Source organism: Andrographis paniculata, unplaced genomic scaffold, assembly GCF_009805555.1.
Source record: "Andrographis paniculata isolate CXL003 unplaced genomic scaffold, ASM980555v1 Contig79END, whole genome shotgun sequence".
In the NCBI taxonomy this organism is placed as follows: Eukaryota; Viridiplantae; Streptophyta; class Magnoliopsida; order Lamiales; family Acanthaceae; genus Andrographis; species Andrographis paniculata.
Window position 1 is genome coordinate 1,197,088 of NW_026137616.1, and position 18,751 is coordinate 1,215,838.

At 33.9% G+C, this 18,751-nt stretch overlaps 2 protein-coding genes across 6 annotated transcripts; one reads left to right on the plus strand and one right to left on the minus strand.

Annotated features, from left to right (window-relative positions):
* Nucleotides 1-2,593: 2,593 nt before the first annotated feature.
* LOC127240383 (probable protein S-acyltransferase 19) lies at nucleotides 2,594-8,022 on the minus strand. Of its 4 annotated transcripts, none has more exons than XM_051259043.1 (10): nucleotides 7,832-8,022; nucleotides 7,520-7,686; nucleotides 6,564-6,677; nucleotides 5,823-6,233; nucleotides 5,559-5,627; nucleotides 5,379-5,450; nucleotides 5,171-5,299; nucleotides 4,987-5,067; nucleotides 4,145-4,345; nucleotides 2,594-4,058 (listed from the first exon to the last, which is right to left on the minus strand). In XM_051259043.1, exons 2-10 carry the CDS (start codon nucleotides 7,562-7,564, stop codon nucleotides 3,024-3,026), a joined length of 2,157 nt encoding a protein of 718 aa, XP_051115000.1. In that variant the 5' UTR covers nucleotides 7,565-7,686; nucleotides 7,832-8,022; the 3' UTR covers nucleotides 2,594-3,023. The 4 variants fall into 4 exon arrangements, with proteins under 4 accessions (XP_051115000.1, XP_051114997.1, XP_051114999.1 ...); XM_051259040.1 differs by having other exon boundaries at nucleotides 7,520-7,742; XM_051259042.1 differs by having other exon boundaries at nucleotides 7,807-8,022.
* Nucleotides 8,023-10,977: 2,955 nt separating this feature from the next.
* Nucleotides 10,978-14,959, plus strand: LOC127240575 (protein FAR-RED IMPAIRED RESPONSE 1). Of its 2 annotated transcripts, XM_051259315.1 has the most exons (8): nucleotides 10,979-11,181; nucleotides 11,546-13,727; nucleotides 13,822-13,878; nucleotides 14,048-14,116; nucleotides 14,256-14,318; nucleotides 14,399-14,467; nucleotides 14,570-14,614; nucleotides 14,703-14,959. In XM_051259315.1, exons 2-8 carry the CDS (start codon nucleotides 11,616-11,618, stop codon nucleotides 14,775-14,777), a joined length of 2,490 nt encoding a protein of 829 aa, XP_051115272.1. In that variant the 5' UTR covers nucleotides 10,979-11,181; nucleotides 11,546-11,615; the 3' UTR covers nucleotides 14,778-14,959. The 2 variants fall into 2 exon arrangements, with proteins under 2 accessions (XP_051115273.1, XP_051115272.1); XM_051259316.1 differs by lacking the exon at nucleotides 13,822-13,878 and having other exon boundaries at nucleotides 10,978-11,181.
* The last annotated feature ends 3,792 nt before the right edge of the window (nucleotides 14,960-18,751 follow it).

An 18,751-nucleotide genomic window follows, 5' to 3' on the forward strand; every position in this document is an offset into this window, starting at 1 on the left:
CAGAGAACTGCGTGAGAACCGATGTAGCCGGCTCCTCCGGTGACTAAGACATGAGTCGCGCCGCCGGTTTCTTGCGCTACAACTGAAGATGCAGAGGAATGTGATGGAATGAATGTAAAAATGTAATGGAATTCATATGAATTGTGGTACCTTTGATGGGAAGCTTGTCTGCGCGTCTGCTTTAGAAGGAAAATTAAAATGGCGACGACCCCGGTTGCTAACAGAATTGTCCGAATGGAATCACTGCTCTGCTTGCAATGCATCCCTAAGAACTCTTGATTTTTCAGAATGGCCTAAAACTATGCTACAAAGAAGATGAGCATTCTGCACTGGGTATAACAGTTTAAAGAATTGATTCGAATTGCTGCAACCTCGTACCTTAAATATGATATGAGCGGTAAGAAAGCAACACAAAGTGGATAAATCTGATTGCCAAAGATCTGATTAAGGCCAAACTCATGCAGACAAAACATCCAAAAAACAGCAGAGGAAGATCATCGTATTCGTACCAAATGGGAGAAGTCTAGGATTCGTTTTCTGATGCAAATCAATCAACCACAGCAAACGCTTGAAGATTAAAAAAAAAAAAAAAAAAAAAAAAACAAAAGAGAAAAAATCAATTTCTGTTTGAGTTCCACACATCCCCAAAAGTGCCAAGTTTCACTCACTATCAAACGCAACCGCAATAAATTCTAAAAACTAACTTGTGTTGACAATTTTGTATTCTTATTCTCGATTTTATGATTTTCTTCTGACATATCTGACTGAAATAACTGCGTGCCAGAAAAAGGATGAAAAACATAAAACTGCATTGAATGGAGAAATAAATGGCGAGCAGTACGTGAAGATTGGTTTTAGAAAGAAGACCAGACGATGAATAATCGACGTTGGAAGGCTGCAAGAGTAATATCAATCTGTACATACATTAACATTACATTACATAGATAGAGATTTGTGTCCGAGTAAAATCAGAGGATTGTTTGGGAAGAAAAGTGGATCAGTTACATACAGGACAGGATGAGTGTGTGTGAAGAACGATGCTGAAGCAGGCAGCCAAGATATCAGGAAATAACACGAAAATATTGCCATTACATTTACAAAGCTCAAATTTGTTGTCTGGAACTAAATTCAGACCCATTTACCACAGACGGGTTTGGGCAGATTTGGGCCCAATTAATGCTTAATGATAATTTAAGATATTGTTTAATATGGATATTATGATTGATTATATACAAATTAAACAATATGCTGAAACAAAGGTTTATATATATATATATATTATCAGTTATATTTTTATTTTTAACTGTATATAATTTTAATTATTAATATTATTGGCTCAATACTCAATGGTTTCTTTAGGGCAGTTGGCAGCTTAGATCTTCCAAATAATGTAAAATAAATTAGAAAAACATCGAACACAGTTCGATTGGACCTTAATAACAAACCTCTTTGTCCTCATCTTGGTGGACTGTATATACACACACACACACATCGTATAGCTATGTATTAATATAATACTCTGTCTTCTTTTATAAAAATAAAAATGCCACGATTTTATTAAATAGGAGTATAAGTTTGTTTTGTTTATTATTTCTTTCTTAATTTCTATGTATGATCGATGATTTTATAAATTATATTTCAAATAGTAAACAAAGATTATAAATAAAAGACAATTGTAAATATAAAAAATACTAGTAATACTCAAAATATATTGAAATGGAAATGCATATATACCGTAGTATTTGGCTACGACAATTAAATAACGACAATAACAACAATTATGAGATAATTATTTGACCATAGTTTCAGCAACTCCACTTTCTCCCCACCCACCCCTTGACTATTTATTATCTACAAATACATACATACATACATACATACATTCATCTATATATATATACACATAAAACATATATTAATGTCTTCATTCGTAATCTCTTCACTACATTTGATATTTTTATTCTATCTTTTTTACGATGAATAACCACAACCAATCTCAACTTCAACCTCAGGGTAAGTAGGCAATGCTCATTCACTTTCTTCCAATTATACAATACAACTTTTGCATTTCAAGTATATCAATATATATATATATATATAAATAGGTTATCCGGCGCCGCCGACGGAGGTGCAAGGCGGCGGCAACATGGCTGCTCCGGCACCCCCGGCGGCTTTTTACCTAATGAAGGATAACAAAGAGGATCCACCAGCCAATACTCAATCTAGAGGTGATGGATTCTGGAGAGGCTGGTTAGTACTTTAAAGACTTTTGTGGATTTTTAAAATTTAAAAATTCATAAATTTATTAAAAATTTTACCCTTTGATTTTTCTTTTAAATTGCAGTTGCGCTGGCATGTGTTGCTGCTGTCTGCTGGATGCTTGCTTTTGAGACGAGGCTGTTTCAATTTCTATCTGTACTTGAAATTTATGTGTCTGCAGAGTGCTTTTTAATGTTCTTCGTCCATAGCATAAAATATTCATGTATTGAGTACAAAGTAATCTAATTAAATTATCAATTATTTAAACATGTAAGCCTACTGTCACATTCTGTCTAACCAACACAAAAATTAATCATATATAAACCAATTTACTAAAACCAACATAAATGATTCTCCTTTTTTTGGTTCCAAAAGCACCGGTGATGGATAAAAATCAAATAAAAACAGCAAGATCCATTAACAGACTTGGAACATAGCAGAAAATGCATATACACTCAAAGGAACAACAATGGTGAACTCCAAAACTCAATAATACATCAACGGAGTAATTCCTTCTCGCTTACACAACTCAGTTTCTACTTCGATGGCATCGATAACTCTCCGCCAAAATCGATATAACGGGACCAGAATAAACCGCCGGAAACTCTCCATCAGCTCGCAGAGGGATGCGCCGACCAAGGACAGAAAGGTTCCTCTGTTGATCCAAAACAGCTTCGATTCAGGTGGTTTCTTCTTATTCACGACACTCCAAATCCACCGTATTGCGACGCATCAAGAAATGCTCCAAGATCAGCTTGTGTGGATTACTTTGGACCTGAACCAGCCGAAGGATTCGAATCGAAGTCCCCGGGGACGAAGACAGGGAGCTGGTTGGAGACAGCATCCCTCTTGAATCTGGTCTCCCGAGGCAAAGTTATCGGTAGCTTGTCCAGAGCATCTTTCGAACTCGAAGCCCCCTCAGTTTTCAAACCTTCCCTGATCGGAGCACTCATAAGTGGGCCGCCGAAGAAGATGGATTCCCCAGAGTAGGTTAATTTCTCCGACTGACCAACAGTTGGCTTTGCCGAGGACTGGAATGGCTCTCGAGGGGGAACAGCAATGCCAGTTCGCTTGTCTTGATTACCTGCTTCTGGGATACCGAGTTTCTTACGAGATTCCAGAGCTGAAATGGGGATAGAGACGTACCTGCCAGCTTCTTGATCCCAGACGACAGATGTTCTTTTGATGTCTCTGATTAAGGAAGTTGCGCGATCAGCAGGAGCGGGGACCAATAAGGGCTCCGTGCTGCTGTGCCTTTGCATTATCTTTTCATCGAATCCGGAGGAGTTTTGGAACACCGGGTTGTTTTTACCGACAGGGTCAGGGCGTGTAGCGGCAATGGCGAGAGGATTCGTAGCATGAAGTTGCGGAAGAGGGCTTAGCGTCACGGATTCGTGAACATGACTTGGGCTGCTGAAACTGCTCACGCTTTGAGTGCCGGTTTCGTATTCGTCCCGGCTGCCTTGGCTGGGAGCAAAAGAGTGCCTTAAAGGCGAGAGTCGGGTGTCCTTGCTTCCTGCAGCTTCGATGCTCATGCTGCTTCTGATACTTGCGTTGTCGCTGGAGCTCAATTCAGAATCAGGTAGACGACGATTATCAACAGGGCGTAGAACGGATGATGATGCCCTGGCTTTAGCAGCTGCTTTCACTGCCTCATTTGAGTCTAGCTTAGCAAGCTTCCAGGCGCTGATCCGGATGCCCTTTTTGGGTCCCTTGTTTGTCTTGTCGCCTAATCCATTAGCGTCTGGATCGACTGTAGATGGAATAATTCCGGGTCCTAGCTGAGGTGCAACTTCTTCCTGACAACCAAGTTTTGAAAACAGTGTTTGATGACTGAATACTCCCAAGCAAGTATGACTTTATGAATGGTTACTTTTTAACATACCTGATAATCTACGAACACCCGAGGTGGGGTGCACCAAGCTCCTTTATACTGTAGTCCCAAAGAACTTCCAGCACTGAAGCCAGTTGTTGCGGATCCGGATGGGGAATATATAATGGTCGGGAGTTCCTCATCTACGGATGCTCCTGCAGGGGCTTCACTCATGGCCCTCATTGCCACAACATATTCATAAGTCGTGATGCCCTGAAATGTATAACCATTAACAAATTGTGAAATGTCGAATACAGATTTTAAATGTTGAACAAGGTTTTATCAATAAAGAACCTATCTCAATCCACTATGGTATATACAATTTGGGGCATGAATCACAAAGCTACAATAATCACAGAACATTAGATATTATGATTCTGAAAGAAAATGACATGGAATTAGACAATGAAATCTAAAATATAATTCTAATGTGATATTCCTGCAATTGTAGTGAAATGTTCAACTCATATACTCATATCAGCATAGGATAGCAAGACTGGCAGTTGTATTGAACCCATAATATGTCAAGTAAACAAGCAAACAAACAACAATGGTTCAAAGAATTAAACAAAATAACAATGTCTAGAGTTTTAATATGATATTAAAGTTGGAAATTACCAGGTCATTGTAACTCTAGTAATATAATAGAGGAAACACATATCTAAGAGTGCATAATAATATCAATTAAGACAGAAGAACACGAGAAAATCGTCAAATGCATTTTCTAGTTCAATAATCTTCTGAAGTACTTAAAATGCTGACTGTAGACAAAAACCAAAACTGTAGATTGATCTGCAGCCATTACACCTAGAACAAGGAGATAGGCAGAGAAAACAGAATTTCTAAGGACTGACCTTTCTAATAAGTATCATATGGAAAAAGAAAAGCTCCCCCAGTGGTACACAAGCCAGTAAAGACACGGCTGTACATATAGCCTGCACAATGAAATGGGCAATAGAATAATATTAATACAATAGTTTTAGTTATAACATGGCTAAAAAATTGCTTAATCATATGGTGTCTCAATGATCGCGTTACCACAACAGTAGCAAAAGGTGCACGAGAGAAGCCATTCCCAAGCCTATCAACTATTTCAGCTTCCATATGATTCTTATTAACAAAGCAACGAACTAGAACACCAATGCCAACTCCCGCTTCAATAACAAGCTGAAGACGGATAGAAGGAGAGAGATCAGTCATTCGAACAAGTTGCAGTCACTAGGCCATAGCTCACCTAAATACTTACCCATACTAAACTGATGGCCATGAGTGAGATAAATGTGACATAGTTTTTCCGTCCTACGCAGTTATTGAGCCACTACAAAATTTAAAATAAAAAAATTTGAGCATCTTTGCTTTAATAGGTGCAAAAATTGTCATGGTGCATATGAAAAGAATATCAGCAGCATTCCAAATCATAGCCTACCCGACAATGGTGATCAAATCCATCCACACACTTATCACAACTTCGACAATGTTTGCTGAACTTTCGAACCTAAGGAGGATAAACAGTATAAGAATAAGTGAGAATAAAGAAAACTCATACAATAAATACAGGAATCCAATTGTGCATAATCCAGTGTAACTTTCCCCTAATGCCTAAGAATCGTGTGATGGTAGTTACTTAAACAAATACAGGTAGAGTAAATTTAAGTCTTATGACTAACAAAAATTTATTGCAACTACCAACCTCAGCATTGCACAGTGTGCAAAACAATGCTTCTTCGCCTGTGGCGTCCTGCTCAGCCGCCTCATCTGGTTTGCGACAATCTTCAAGAACAAATATTGCACAAAGAAATCCTCCAAAATAATTACAAAAGGATCTCCTTCTTGGGAGGACAGCTTGAGCATTGGATTTTATAGACTCAACAGAACCTTTGTGGTCACTGTTAGGTCCTGCAACGGAGCTTTGTGAAGCTGTAGAGTGACAAGAATGAGTCCCGTTGCTAACTTCATCAAATTTTCTATTTTGACCATCAGAGATTGATTCATGCTTTTCCCTCCCTCCCTCCGCTAATTCAGGGTCAAATTTTGACATAATACCAGGGTCTGCTGGGTTGATTGCAGTACTCCGTACATAGAGAATGAAAACCAATAGAGCCTGCAATTAAAGAAATCCTCATTTTGACAGAAATCACAACTTAAAATATATTCTTAAAATAAATAAGCAAATGGTTGCATTTGCAGGATGTATTGGCTCTAAACATGCATATTACCAAATCTATAACATATCATCCACTCAAGATATTTCAATCAACTAAATGGTTGCATGACAAGAGGCCTAATGTTGCTCGGAACATCCTTAAATACATACCTTCCATGACCTCCATTATTCTTATTCAATGTAGTGCCTTCGTATACTTCTCATCCAAGGGGAAAAAATTGGAAATAGAAAAATGATTTAACAATATTGAAAAGCAAATTTACATACCACGGGGGAATAGACGCCGATTAAAGCATACTCCCATATTTTACCTCCTAGGAAAGGAGCAAAGAAAGCATAAAATGCAACCACCAACAAGCAGAACACTGTGATTGCAACAACCTGCATGATAAGAATCCAATTCCATACTCAATAATAATCCAAAATGCACTAAGTGATGCTACAGTACTTTTACAAAAAAAACAACAGCAATAAATAAGATATTATACTTATCATTGTAGAGACAAACACACTACCAAGTACCAATGTAATAATTCATCATAAATTTTTTATGTACTGAATATGAAAATTATACGCTATCAAGACCTTGCAAACCAAGCAAACCTCCACCACACTTAAATATTCACCTTTTGACTAACATCACTCAAAATAACTTCCTTCAACTAAATGCAACTAAACCTGACGAGCCTAAATCCAGTGACACCTCCAAACCCCAAACAGAATCTTCTTGAGAAGGAAAAATTGCATTGACTTTCTAGTTAAATAAAACACTCAACCTGTTTCCATACATATATTACATTACATTTACCGTTGGCATTCGTTAAACCAAAAAGAAGTGCATACTTCTTAGAAAACTCACCTCCTCATGAAATACTCATGAATCAAGAAATGTGCCATATATGTAAATGATATATAATTTGTTAGGTCAATTATCCCCACCTAAAACTACCATTCAACAAACTCATACACCAAATTCAACCAGCAACAACTAAATCATAATAACTAACAAAGCCCTTCAGAAACTGAAAATTGGGAGATCAAAAAATCTAAAAAAACACCCAACCCTATTCTCAGCAAGCTTTCCCAATCATCGTGAGAAGCTCAGCTCTACAATTGAACCATCGCAGGTCCGCAACAAACAAATTATAACAGTCCAAGTCACAATCCATTTGATTTTTTTCAAAGGACTCACTAATAAGGTGAAAATGAGCCCAAACAAATACCTGAAAGGTGTGCGCGGGCAGCTGCCACCCATGTTTCCTCACCATCACTTTCTCACTTTACCACAAAACCTTCTCTCCCCTCCGCAGCTGCCTTCCCCCAAAAAATCCTAATTTGCCACACACACAATCCTGCTCTGCTCGTGCGATCTCAACAATTTCTTCTTCCTCTGTTTCACCCAACCCAGAAATCAAACTTTACTCAAAATGACGTCAGCTTCAGAACCTATCTCACCGAAAACACAAACGAAATTTACAAATTTCAACGGTAAACCCTTTTCTTCCTCTACCTTCCAAGAATCAGAATATCCTTACCCAGCTCCACTACAGTCCAAGCCGAAAATACAAAATCCCGGGAGGTCAATTTTTTTTGTCCGTTTTAACTGGGAGTGAGAGAGGATGCGGGCTCGAACTTAGTACAAAAAACGCCAGCGGACAACGACGGCGGAGAGCTGAGAATGCGGTGTGTGTGCGTGTTTTAGGTGCCTATGTCTTTGGCAATATAAATAAATATAGATATACCATTAAATATATATACATACATATTTATATATGATTGAAGTTGGGAGGTCAGTGGAATTAAAGGCCTAGTTGGGTAGTCTTCAATTATTCCTTTCTTGTAATTGAAAACTTTTAATTATGGATCCATCTGTTATTACATTTATAATTTTATATTAAGCAGTTTACTTAATTTTAATGGAGTTGTTGGACTATTATGCCAATAAATAAATGCACAGCTTCATTAGTCATTATAATAAATTTTCGGGAATTAAGTCAATACGCCATTTTATTATTTTCGTACATCCTTAATTCCATCACTGGATATTTATTTGAGTTTTAATGGTCCATATTCAATAGTGTGCTTCCTGTTTTTGTTTTTTGAATGGTTAGTTTTTTTTACATTCATCCTTGCTCATAGGTTGTGTTTGTTGGAAGGATTTTCATAAATTTTTATTATTATTAATTTTTTTTGAAAATTTTAAATTAAAAATATTTATTTTTAAATTTTATATTATATTAAAATTTAATTTTATACTCAGAACATTTATTTATATTATATCGTACAACTATTCAAATTTAAAATTTTTATTATTTCGATTCAAAATTCAAACTCTCGAACAAAAACACCCTGAAAAGACATCTACCCTACATTTTATGTCCACTTTAATGTATAAAATCCTTAATAATCTATTCAATTTTTATTTTTTTTAATTGTAACTCTACTTTCTATTGACATTAAAAATACTTTATAACTTACAATATTATTTTTACAACTTACAAGTGATTATTTTTATATCATACTATTTTCTATTTTATTCATACCATACCCAATATAATATTAATATTCCTAAAACTCTTTTCAATATAATATTAGTATTTTTATTTTGTCTAAATTTTAATAAATTTATATGTGAACAAATAAATCATTTTTATTTACAAGTATTAATAACTTCAATTGTTTTAAATTTATAAAATTAAAATTATAACTTAATTAAAAATAAACATATCAAACATAATTATTAAAGTAATGCAACAAAAAAGGCAAAATAGGAAATAAATAAATTCGTATGTAAGAGCCTATATGAGATGCTATTTTTTAAGTTTTTTGTTAAAGATAAATAAATTAATAAGTAAAAAATATATAAAATTTAGAGTAAAAATTATTTTTGGTCTCATTCAATATCATAATTATCAATTTTAATCTCATTCAAAAAACATTATCAATTTTGGTCCCATTCAAATGAAATTTTATCAATTTTAGTCTCAAATCGGTTGATTGGGACTGAACACGACCGTGTTGGCTTGAACACGGCCGTATTGAATGACTCAGAAGGTGACTGGTGCGTCCAGGCAGCCAACCAACACGGCCGTGTTGATTACCTTGAACTTCTGAATAAGGCCGTGTTCCTGCCCGTGTTCTTGGCAGTGTTCTGAATACAACCATATTTCACTCCATGTTTTTTTGCTCATGTTCTTAACACAGCCATGTTCCTGCCTATTTTCTCAACACAGTCATCTTCTCAACACAGTCATGTTCTAAGCTATGTTTACGACCATGTTTTCAATATAATCATATTGTAAGTCATATTTATTATTATTCACTTTTTGTTAAAATTATTTGATATAAATATATACATTTATAATTCAACAAAAATATTTTTTTATAATTATTTCATAATATAAAACTAATCAATTTTTAATATTATAAAAATATATAAAAACAATAATATATTAATTATATTTTTAATAATATTCTCTCCGTCCCACTTACTATATTCATATTGCAATTTCTGTCTGTCACACATCCCGTGTCACTTTCTTTTTTTTTAAAAAAAATAATAATTACACACTATTTTTTAATTTAATTTTTTTTAAATTTTAATTAGTTATCTTAATCTTAATTTATAATTATTTATATTATATGATAATTATTTTCACTAATATATTTTTAATTATCTACTAATTATATTTATCATAAATTTTCGGTGTTATAGTGATCTAAACATCCAACATGAGATGGAGGAAGTTTATTTTAAAATATTATTTTGAATAATAAATTTAATTTATAATTTATAAAAATAATTATTTTAAAATAATATTTTAAAATTTTTACTATAAATTTTTTAAAATATATAATGATTATTAAAAATATATTTTAATATATTATTATTTTTATATATTTTTAAAATATTAAATATTGATTATTTTTTAGATTATGAAATAATTATAAAAAAAATATTTTTGTTGAATTATAAATATATATATATTTATATCAAATAATTTTAATCAAAAAATGAAAATAATAATAAATATGACATACAATATGATTATATTGAAAATATGATCGTGAACATGGCTGTGTGTTAAGAACATGGGCCGGACATGGTCTAGAACATGTATGTGTTGAGAACATAGGAACATGACTGTGGTGAGAACATGAGCAAGAACATGACAGGAATATGGTTGTGTTCAGAACACGGTCACAGTCAAGAACACGAGCAGGAACACGACATTGTTCAGAAGTACAGGGTAATCAACACGGCCGTGTTGGCTGCCTGGGACGCCCAATTACCTTCTGAGTCATTCAACACAGTCGTATTCAAGCCAACACAGCCGTGTTCAGTCCCAGTCAACCGATTTGAAACTAAAATTGATAAATTTTTATTTGAGTTGGACAAAATTGATAATTATTTTTTTTTTTAAATGAAACCAAAATTGATAATTGTAATATCGAATAAGACCAAAAAATGATTTTTGCTCTAAAATCTATAACTAAGAAGTTGTGATAAGTAAATATAAAATTAAAAGAAAAAAACATATGAACAAGAATTGGACAAAATATAATAATAATAATAATAATAATAATAATAAAATCAAGAGAATTAACCGAAGTCAAAATCCTGGGGTATAAATCGAAGTTTGTATGAGATAAAGGCCTATCTTACAAAATATACAATTTTAAGTTTTAATTTTTCTTTTCTTTTTCTTTTTCTTTGGGGTAAATCCTCTCCTTTTACTGGCTGCAACCTGCCTGCAGTTCGTTTAATCTGAATTGGAATTCCCAAAACAAGAACGCCATGAAAATTTGCTACGATATATACTGGTGGAAGCGAAGTTGCTGCTAGGTAACGACTTTCACGAACCCAGTTTCTAGGGTATAGCTGGTACGCTCTAATTCTCTTCAATTAGATTCGTTTCCTCCTAGGAATTTTGGCTGATATTTCAAGATGATGATGTGTGTGTGTGGGCATTTGTTTCATGAATTTCTGTTTCTTCGAGAAGCTGGTGGGTGTTGTCTGGGTTTACTGATCGGAGAAATTGGAAACCGTGTTGTGATTTTGCGGAAATATATGTTGCTAGCATAGTGGAAGTATATGTTTACAGATAGCTGCAATTATGTTTAATCTTGTGGCATATGTATTTTGAAATTTATTGTCTAGTTGTTTTTTTTGGTAATCTAATCCTTTTGGTACCAAATACAGCTATTTTTATTGCTCTTCTTCTATGTGTATCCGGTTGTGCCTGCAGGGCAGTTGATTTTCTAGCAAGTTGTGGTGTAATTGGCTTTGGAAACACCTTGGGGGAATTGGTACTGGCTATGGTGGATTTTGAAGGCAATGTGGAAGGTGGTGGGGAAGGGATGGGACTAAATATGGTTGATGTTGTCAATGCTATACAAACTAAGGATGGCCAGGTAAATAGTTTTTGCAAAGCAGACAATGTGGAGATTGAATGTGAGAACATTGAACCGCGTGGTGGGATCGAATTTGACTCACATGAGGCAGCCTACTCGTTTTATCAGGATTATGCAAAGTCCATGGGGTTCACCACATCAATTAAAAACAGCCGCCGCTCAAAGAAGACCAAAGAATTTATCGATGCTAAGTTTGCATGTTCACGGTATGGGATAACACCGGAATCAGAGAGTGGTAGTAGCAGGAGGCCGAGTGTGAAAAAGACAGATTGTAAGGCCAGTATGCATGTGAAGAGAAAACGAGATGGGAAATGGTATATCCACGAGTTCATAAAAGAGCACAATCATGAGCTTTTGCCTGCCTTAGCATACCATTTCCGCATACACAGGAATGTAAAGTTAGCTGAAAAGAATAATATAGATATTTTGCACGCGGTTAGCGAGCGGACAAGGAAGATGTATGTTGAGATGTCTAGACAGTCTGGTGGGAGTCCAAATTTCTGCCTCAGCAAGAATGAATTTGACCACCAGTTTGACAGAGGTCGGTACTTGACATTAGAAGAAGGGGATTCTCAAATCATGCTTGAACATTTTGTACAGTTTCAAAAAGATAATCCCTTTTTTTTTTATGCGATTGATTTGAATGAAGAACAACGGATGAGGAACTTGCTCTGGGTTGATGCCAAAAGCAGGAAGGATTATGTCAGCTTTTGTGATGTTGTCTTCTTCGATACCAGTTACCTTAAAATCAATGATAAGATGCCTATTGGTCTGTTCATTGGGGTAAACCATCATTTTCAGCCTATGTTGCTTGGATGTGCATTATTAGCTGATGAATCTAAACCAACATATGTTTGGCTGATGAAGACATGGCTGAGAGCGATGGGCGGGCAACCTCCAAAAACTATTATTAGCGATCAGGATAAACAGTTGAAGCTGGCTATTGAAGAAGTTTTTCCGTTCTCACGCCATTGCTTTGCTCTTTGGCATATATTAGAAAGGGTACCTGAATATCTTGCTCATGTACTCAAACAACATGGAAACTTTATGAAAAAATTCAACAAGTGCATATTCAAGTCATTGACAGATGAAGAGTTTGACATGAGGTGGTGGAAGATGGTGAGCAGATTCGAGCTACAAGAAAATGAATGGGTTCATTCTTTATATGTGGATTATAAAAAGTGGGTTCCCTTATTCATGAGGGACACCTTTTTGGGTGGGCTCTCTACAAATCTGCGATCTGAAAGTGTGAACTCTTTCTTTGACAAATATTTTCACAAAAAAGTCAGTCTGAAAGAGTTTATGAGACAATATGGGGCAATGCTTCAAAACAAATATGAAGAAGAAGATATAGCAGATTTTGACACCTGGCACAAACAGCCCGCACTAAAGTCACCTTCCCCATGGGAAAAGCAGATGTCAACAATTTATACACATGCAATATTTAGAAAGTTTCAAGTTGAAGTTTTGGGTGTGGTGGGATGCCATCCCAAGAAGGAGAAAGAGATTGGAGGTGTTGTTTATTTTAGAGTGGACGACTGTGCCAAAAATGAGAATTTTGTGGTCACATGGAATGAGACAAAGTTAGAGGTTTCTTGCTCTTGTCTAATGTTTGAATACAAAGGTTTTCTATGCCGACATTCGATGATTGTTCTTCAAATATGTGGCCTTACAAGGATTTCATCTCGATACATTCTTAAGAGGTGGACAAAAGATGCAAAAAACAAGCAAGCTGTTCCAGAGGAGACAGAAAAAGTCCCATCTAGGGTGCAACGATACAATGATCTATGCAAGCGAGCTATTGAGTTGGGTGAAGAGGGTTCTCTATGTGAGGCAAATTATAATGTTGCTTGTCGTGCTTTGGTTGATGCTCTGAGAAACTGTGTCAATGTCAATAACAGAACTACTGTAGAATGTAGTAATAATTCGGTTGGACTTCGGTGCGCCGAAGAAGGCAGCCAGTCCATCCAGGCTACCAAAACAATAAAGAAGAAGACTACTAGTAAGAAAAGAAAGGTAGAATACATCTTATTCCTTTTCAGTTTCTGTGTCAAACATATCCACCTTTGGCAATGTAAGATATTTATCAAAAGAAAATACTCTATCTCAGTTCCCACAAGAACCAGATGTAGTTATGGTTGAGACTCAAGGCAATTTACAACAGATGGTAAGCAGTAATATCAATCATCAAGTTTGTGTGTTGATCGATGATTGGTTTTCTAACATCTTGCACAAATTTTATTATATGGTTTGAGATTTTCGATATGTTCCGATCTTGTTTGAAATGATTTAATATGTACTAGAAGATATTGATTACCTGTGTTTTCCCTTAATAGGACAACCTAAGCTCGGAAGGAATTGCCCTAAATGGATACTACGGGTCTCAGCAACATGTACATGGAGTGGTATGATTGTTGTGACCAGCACCGTATGATATTGCAAAGTTTTTGTCATTAATAATAAAACATTCTGAATATAAAGAACAAAAATAAGATCTCAAAGAGGGCCTAAAGAAGTTTAATTCACCTCTCCTTATTGATTCAGTTAAATCTGATGGAACCACCACACGATGCTTACTATGTCAGCCAACAGGCAATGCAGGGGCTGGTATGCATGCCTATTTACTTTATTTTGTTTATTTGTGAAGTGAGATAATGGATATTATATGATTTGTGGCTATATTCTAGGGACATTTGAACTCAATTACTTCCGGCCATGATGGCTTTTACGGGGCTCAACAAAGCATGCCTGGATTGGTATTATAGCTTTATTACACCACAAGTTAATAATGTTTTAGTTTTGAGCATTTTAGAATAATATCTAACGATAATTTCCCTGCTATCTATTCGCTTGCACAGGGGCATATCGACTTTAGACAATCCACTTTCACATTTGGCATGCAGGTCGGTTTTTATGCCTAGGTGTTGGAGTAGACTAATCATGTATGAGCTCATCCCATCTGTTTAACTCCCTTTTCTGCATCAATTTCAGGACGAGCATAATGTTAGGCCTACGCAATTGCACGGCGCTGCCAGACATGCTCGAGGAGTTCAACAATTTGACTGACCATGTAGCACAGTAGCAGATGTTAATGAAGGTAAAACCTTCAACTGTTCCTAGGATTCTGCAGATAATTTCTGTAGAGCTGATGCACCATCCTTTTGCTGTCGATTTCAAATTGCAAGTGCTTTTGTGTGCAGTTTTTGACCTTTCTTCACCTGTAATTAAATTAATTAAGTTTTCCTCTAGCAGGTTAACTGTCCAGGTTAATAGTTTTGAAAAATATGAACAAATTATGGTGCTGCTTAATCTATAAGTAGTGCACAGTTATGAATTCCCCAAATTAACGTGACATTTGTAGTATAAAACCATCATCGTTTTCAAGTTTTTCAAGCTATATGTTGGCGAAGACCATTGGCCATTCCTAGAGAATTTTTTACGAGCCTTTCGCTAGGAGTAAAAATTGGTGTGTTTCCATCCAAGTAAATATGCATGTTTTGGCAGTGAACCTTGTTCTTATAATTGCTTTTTTACTTTAGTGTATGTAATAGTGAGATTAAGGTATAGTTTTAATGGTGTTTTTTGGTACTATTGAGGTATTCATACAGTTTTCTCTCAAGAAACATTTTTCCGATTACAGTCTCGAATCCAAGATCTCGATCAAGTAGATTTCTTTCTATTCAATTTGAGTATTTGAACTCGGGTTGGTTTTGTAGTCTTGATGATATTGTCTTGAATTAAAGTTATTAAAATTAGAGATATACATAAGAAGTAATTTAAGATCCCTTACGTTTATTGAGGATTTGTGAGACTGAAAATGTTGCTCAAGAAGTTAGAACACTCTTTGACATGTTTGAAGTTAGATGTTCAATTTCCGTAAAATGCGTGAGTAAATATGTGTGTATATCATCTATGAACGTCTAAAGGTCAATAGTAAAACTTAGAATTATTTAGGAGCAATCTCTGCCAATCTCCATCTTGACACGACTTATAATCACAGAGTATGATTTGGTTCAATTTTATTTTTTTTAAAGATCTTCTACACGACGACCAATATCCTCAATTATATGTGTATATGTATCTTAATTTCCTATTATTACTTGTGATTCCAGAACTATCAAGTGTTTGTTTCCAAATTAGTGAACTGCAATATTGGAAATTTTCCCAGATTCTTCGATAGCTAAGTCAATCAGTCATCATCTTTAAGTCTTGGCAAGTCAACAAAGAGTGTGTAGATTTTATTATAACCTCATTAATAATGAGAATATAATAAATGAATATAAACTTAAATAAGTGCTACTAATAGTAACAATAGCACTCAGGTCATTTCTAGCATAGACTTGATAACGACATTTTGAGCATTGAGGATAGAGAAAGAATTAGTAAATTTTCGACCAAATCTAATACTTGCAAATTAAATTCGATAAAATAAGTCATACTTTTTATATTACAAACTATTGCCAACAGAGCAAATAAATATTAAAATTATACCAAGTAGAAATTCTTAATAAAAGTAAACCTAGTAGACAAATTATGTCCAATGAAGTGTTCTTTATTTTATTTTATTTTTTTTCTTAACGCTGGGAATCCGCAGGATAAACCTTAATACTATGCAGAACTCATAATCTAACGGTCATTAGTTCACCCTATAATTTATTCATCTTTTAAAATTTTTTAGATTTATCTACAAAATATATTGAACCATATATAGATGAAAAGGTACTCAAGTATTAAATCATGGTATAAACATGTTGAATCCTATTGAAAATTTTATTGAATAGTTATATATTTAATTAATCATATTGTAAATGTCCGGCTTGCTAGTTTTGATTTCCGTACGATTTTTGGTGTGGAAAATTTGTGTGAGTGAGAAGAAGTTTGCGATTTTTTTTATAATATTTTATATTAAAAATAATAATAATAATAATAAATTTGAACGTATATATACAAGCAATTAGGTCATTGTTGACGTATGCATGATAGTGTTACATGTGTGTGTATATATATATATATCTCCCAAATATCTTTACTTATTAAATATATTAATATATCCAACAATTTTAATAACAAAGGTAGCGTTATTAATCACAAAAACAAGCAATAATGTATTATATTATTTGTGTTAATGGAATAATGAAGAATTTTCCACGTAGCCTTTGTTCGAGAAGCCCCACGAAATTCAACCTCACGTGACCACTACTCACCTCACACTCCTTAGCCATTTGTGACGACTTTTTAATATATATATATATATATATTTATATGTAATAAAAGTCGTTTCTTTGACCCACTACCGTTGAACAGACTTTTCCTACTTTGACTCATTTCTTATTTAAGATATATTGTTATTATATTTCAATATAATGTTACTGTTTTTTTAGCTCGTTTGTTTTGTAAAATCGATGGCAAAGAAATTTTTAGTTAGGTGAAGTATAGAAAATAGAATATAAAAATAACTAATGTATGTAGTGTATTATTTTTTTTAAAAAAAAAATGTCAAAAAAGAAAAATAAAATAAAATAGAAAGAACAAAGCCAGTATTTCAAATTAAAACCAATTCTACTCATCATATATTTTTCAATAAAAATATAGTATTTTTATCTAACCGGATATCACGTTAAAATACTATTTAAAAAAAAAAATTAAATAGCATTCAAATCTCAAATTAATTTTAACCCACAACTAAATAAACTAACTTATGATCTTGTATTGTAAATGATTAAAATAAACAATCTATTATATTGATAACTATATTTATATCTAAAATTATCTTACAGTATGTTTTAAGATTTTGAATAGTTTTAATTAAATAAAGACTTAGATTTTTAATGTAATATAAACACGTGTATAGTATATTTTGAATATAGATTAAGTTTTATATATAAGCTTTTAAATGATAAATAAATTTTTAGAAATTCTATTATTAGTGAGAAAAAATAATTTATAAAATAGTAAATTTTGAAACAGAGCTGAACCAAAGTGTGATTGGGTTGGTGTTTTGTTTTGTGTTTATGTAATACTAATTTAATATGATTTTTGTAAAATTAAATATATATATATATATTTTAATAAATTAAGAAGTGCGTGGACATTTATATTGAGAATAATAAAAACTAAAGCAAAAACAAACCAAAGCTTTATAGGATTTGCTTGGTTTTGCCGTTCTGTTTTGGCATGCGTTTAAATTTTTATTTAAATAATAGGGTAAATTGTTTTTTTTTTTCCGTGGACCCTTTATCATTTTAATTGCGTAAGTGGAGTATGTCGCAAACTAGTCTCATAAGTAAAAAATTTTCGTTGTTTTAGTCCTCCGGTGTCGGAGACGCCTGCGTGGCTTGCCGGAGGTGACGTGTCCGCCAGGTGTCCCGCCAGGTCAGCGACACCTGGCGGACACGTGGATTTATTATTTTTTTTTTTTCATTTTTTTTTTACTTTTTTTTAATTGGACCAAATAAAAAAATAAAAATAAAATTAAAAATAAGTTTTAAAAAAAATTAAATAAATAAAAAATAAAAAATAAAAAATTCAAGTGTCCGCCAGGTCAGCGATACCTGGGAACACGTCACCTCCGGCGAGCCACGCAGGCATCTCCGGAGGACTAAAATAGCGAAAATTTTTCACTTATGGGACTAGTTTGCGACAGACTCCACTTACGGTACTAAAATGATAAGGGGGTCCAGTTACAGGACTAAAATGATAAGAGGTCCAATTATGAGACTAAAAAAACAGTTTACCCTAAATAATATTTTGTAAAAGAATATTATTTTTTAATTAAAAATTATACTCCCTCCGTCCCATAACAAAATATCTATTTTTCCATTTTAGTCCATCCCATAACAAAGTATCCATTTCTTTTTTTAAGTAACTGTACTATCTACCTACTATTACAAATACCCTTACAACTTACAATATATTACACAAATGCCATTACATTTATATCATATACTAATAAGGTTATTTTAGTCATTTCTACTTTATTCCTACTGTATCCCAATATAATACTCATATTTCTAAAATTACGTGTAAAAAGCAAATGAATA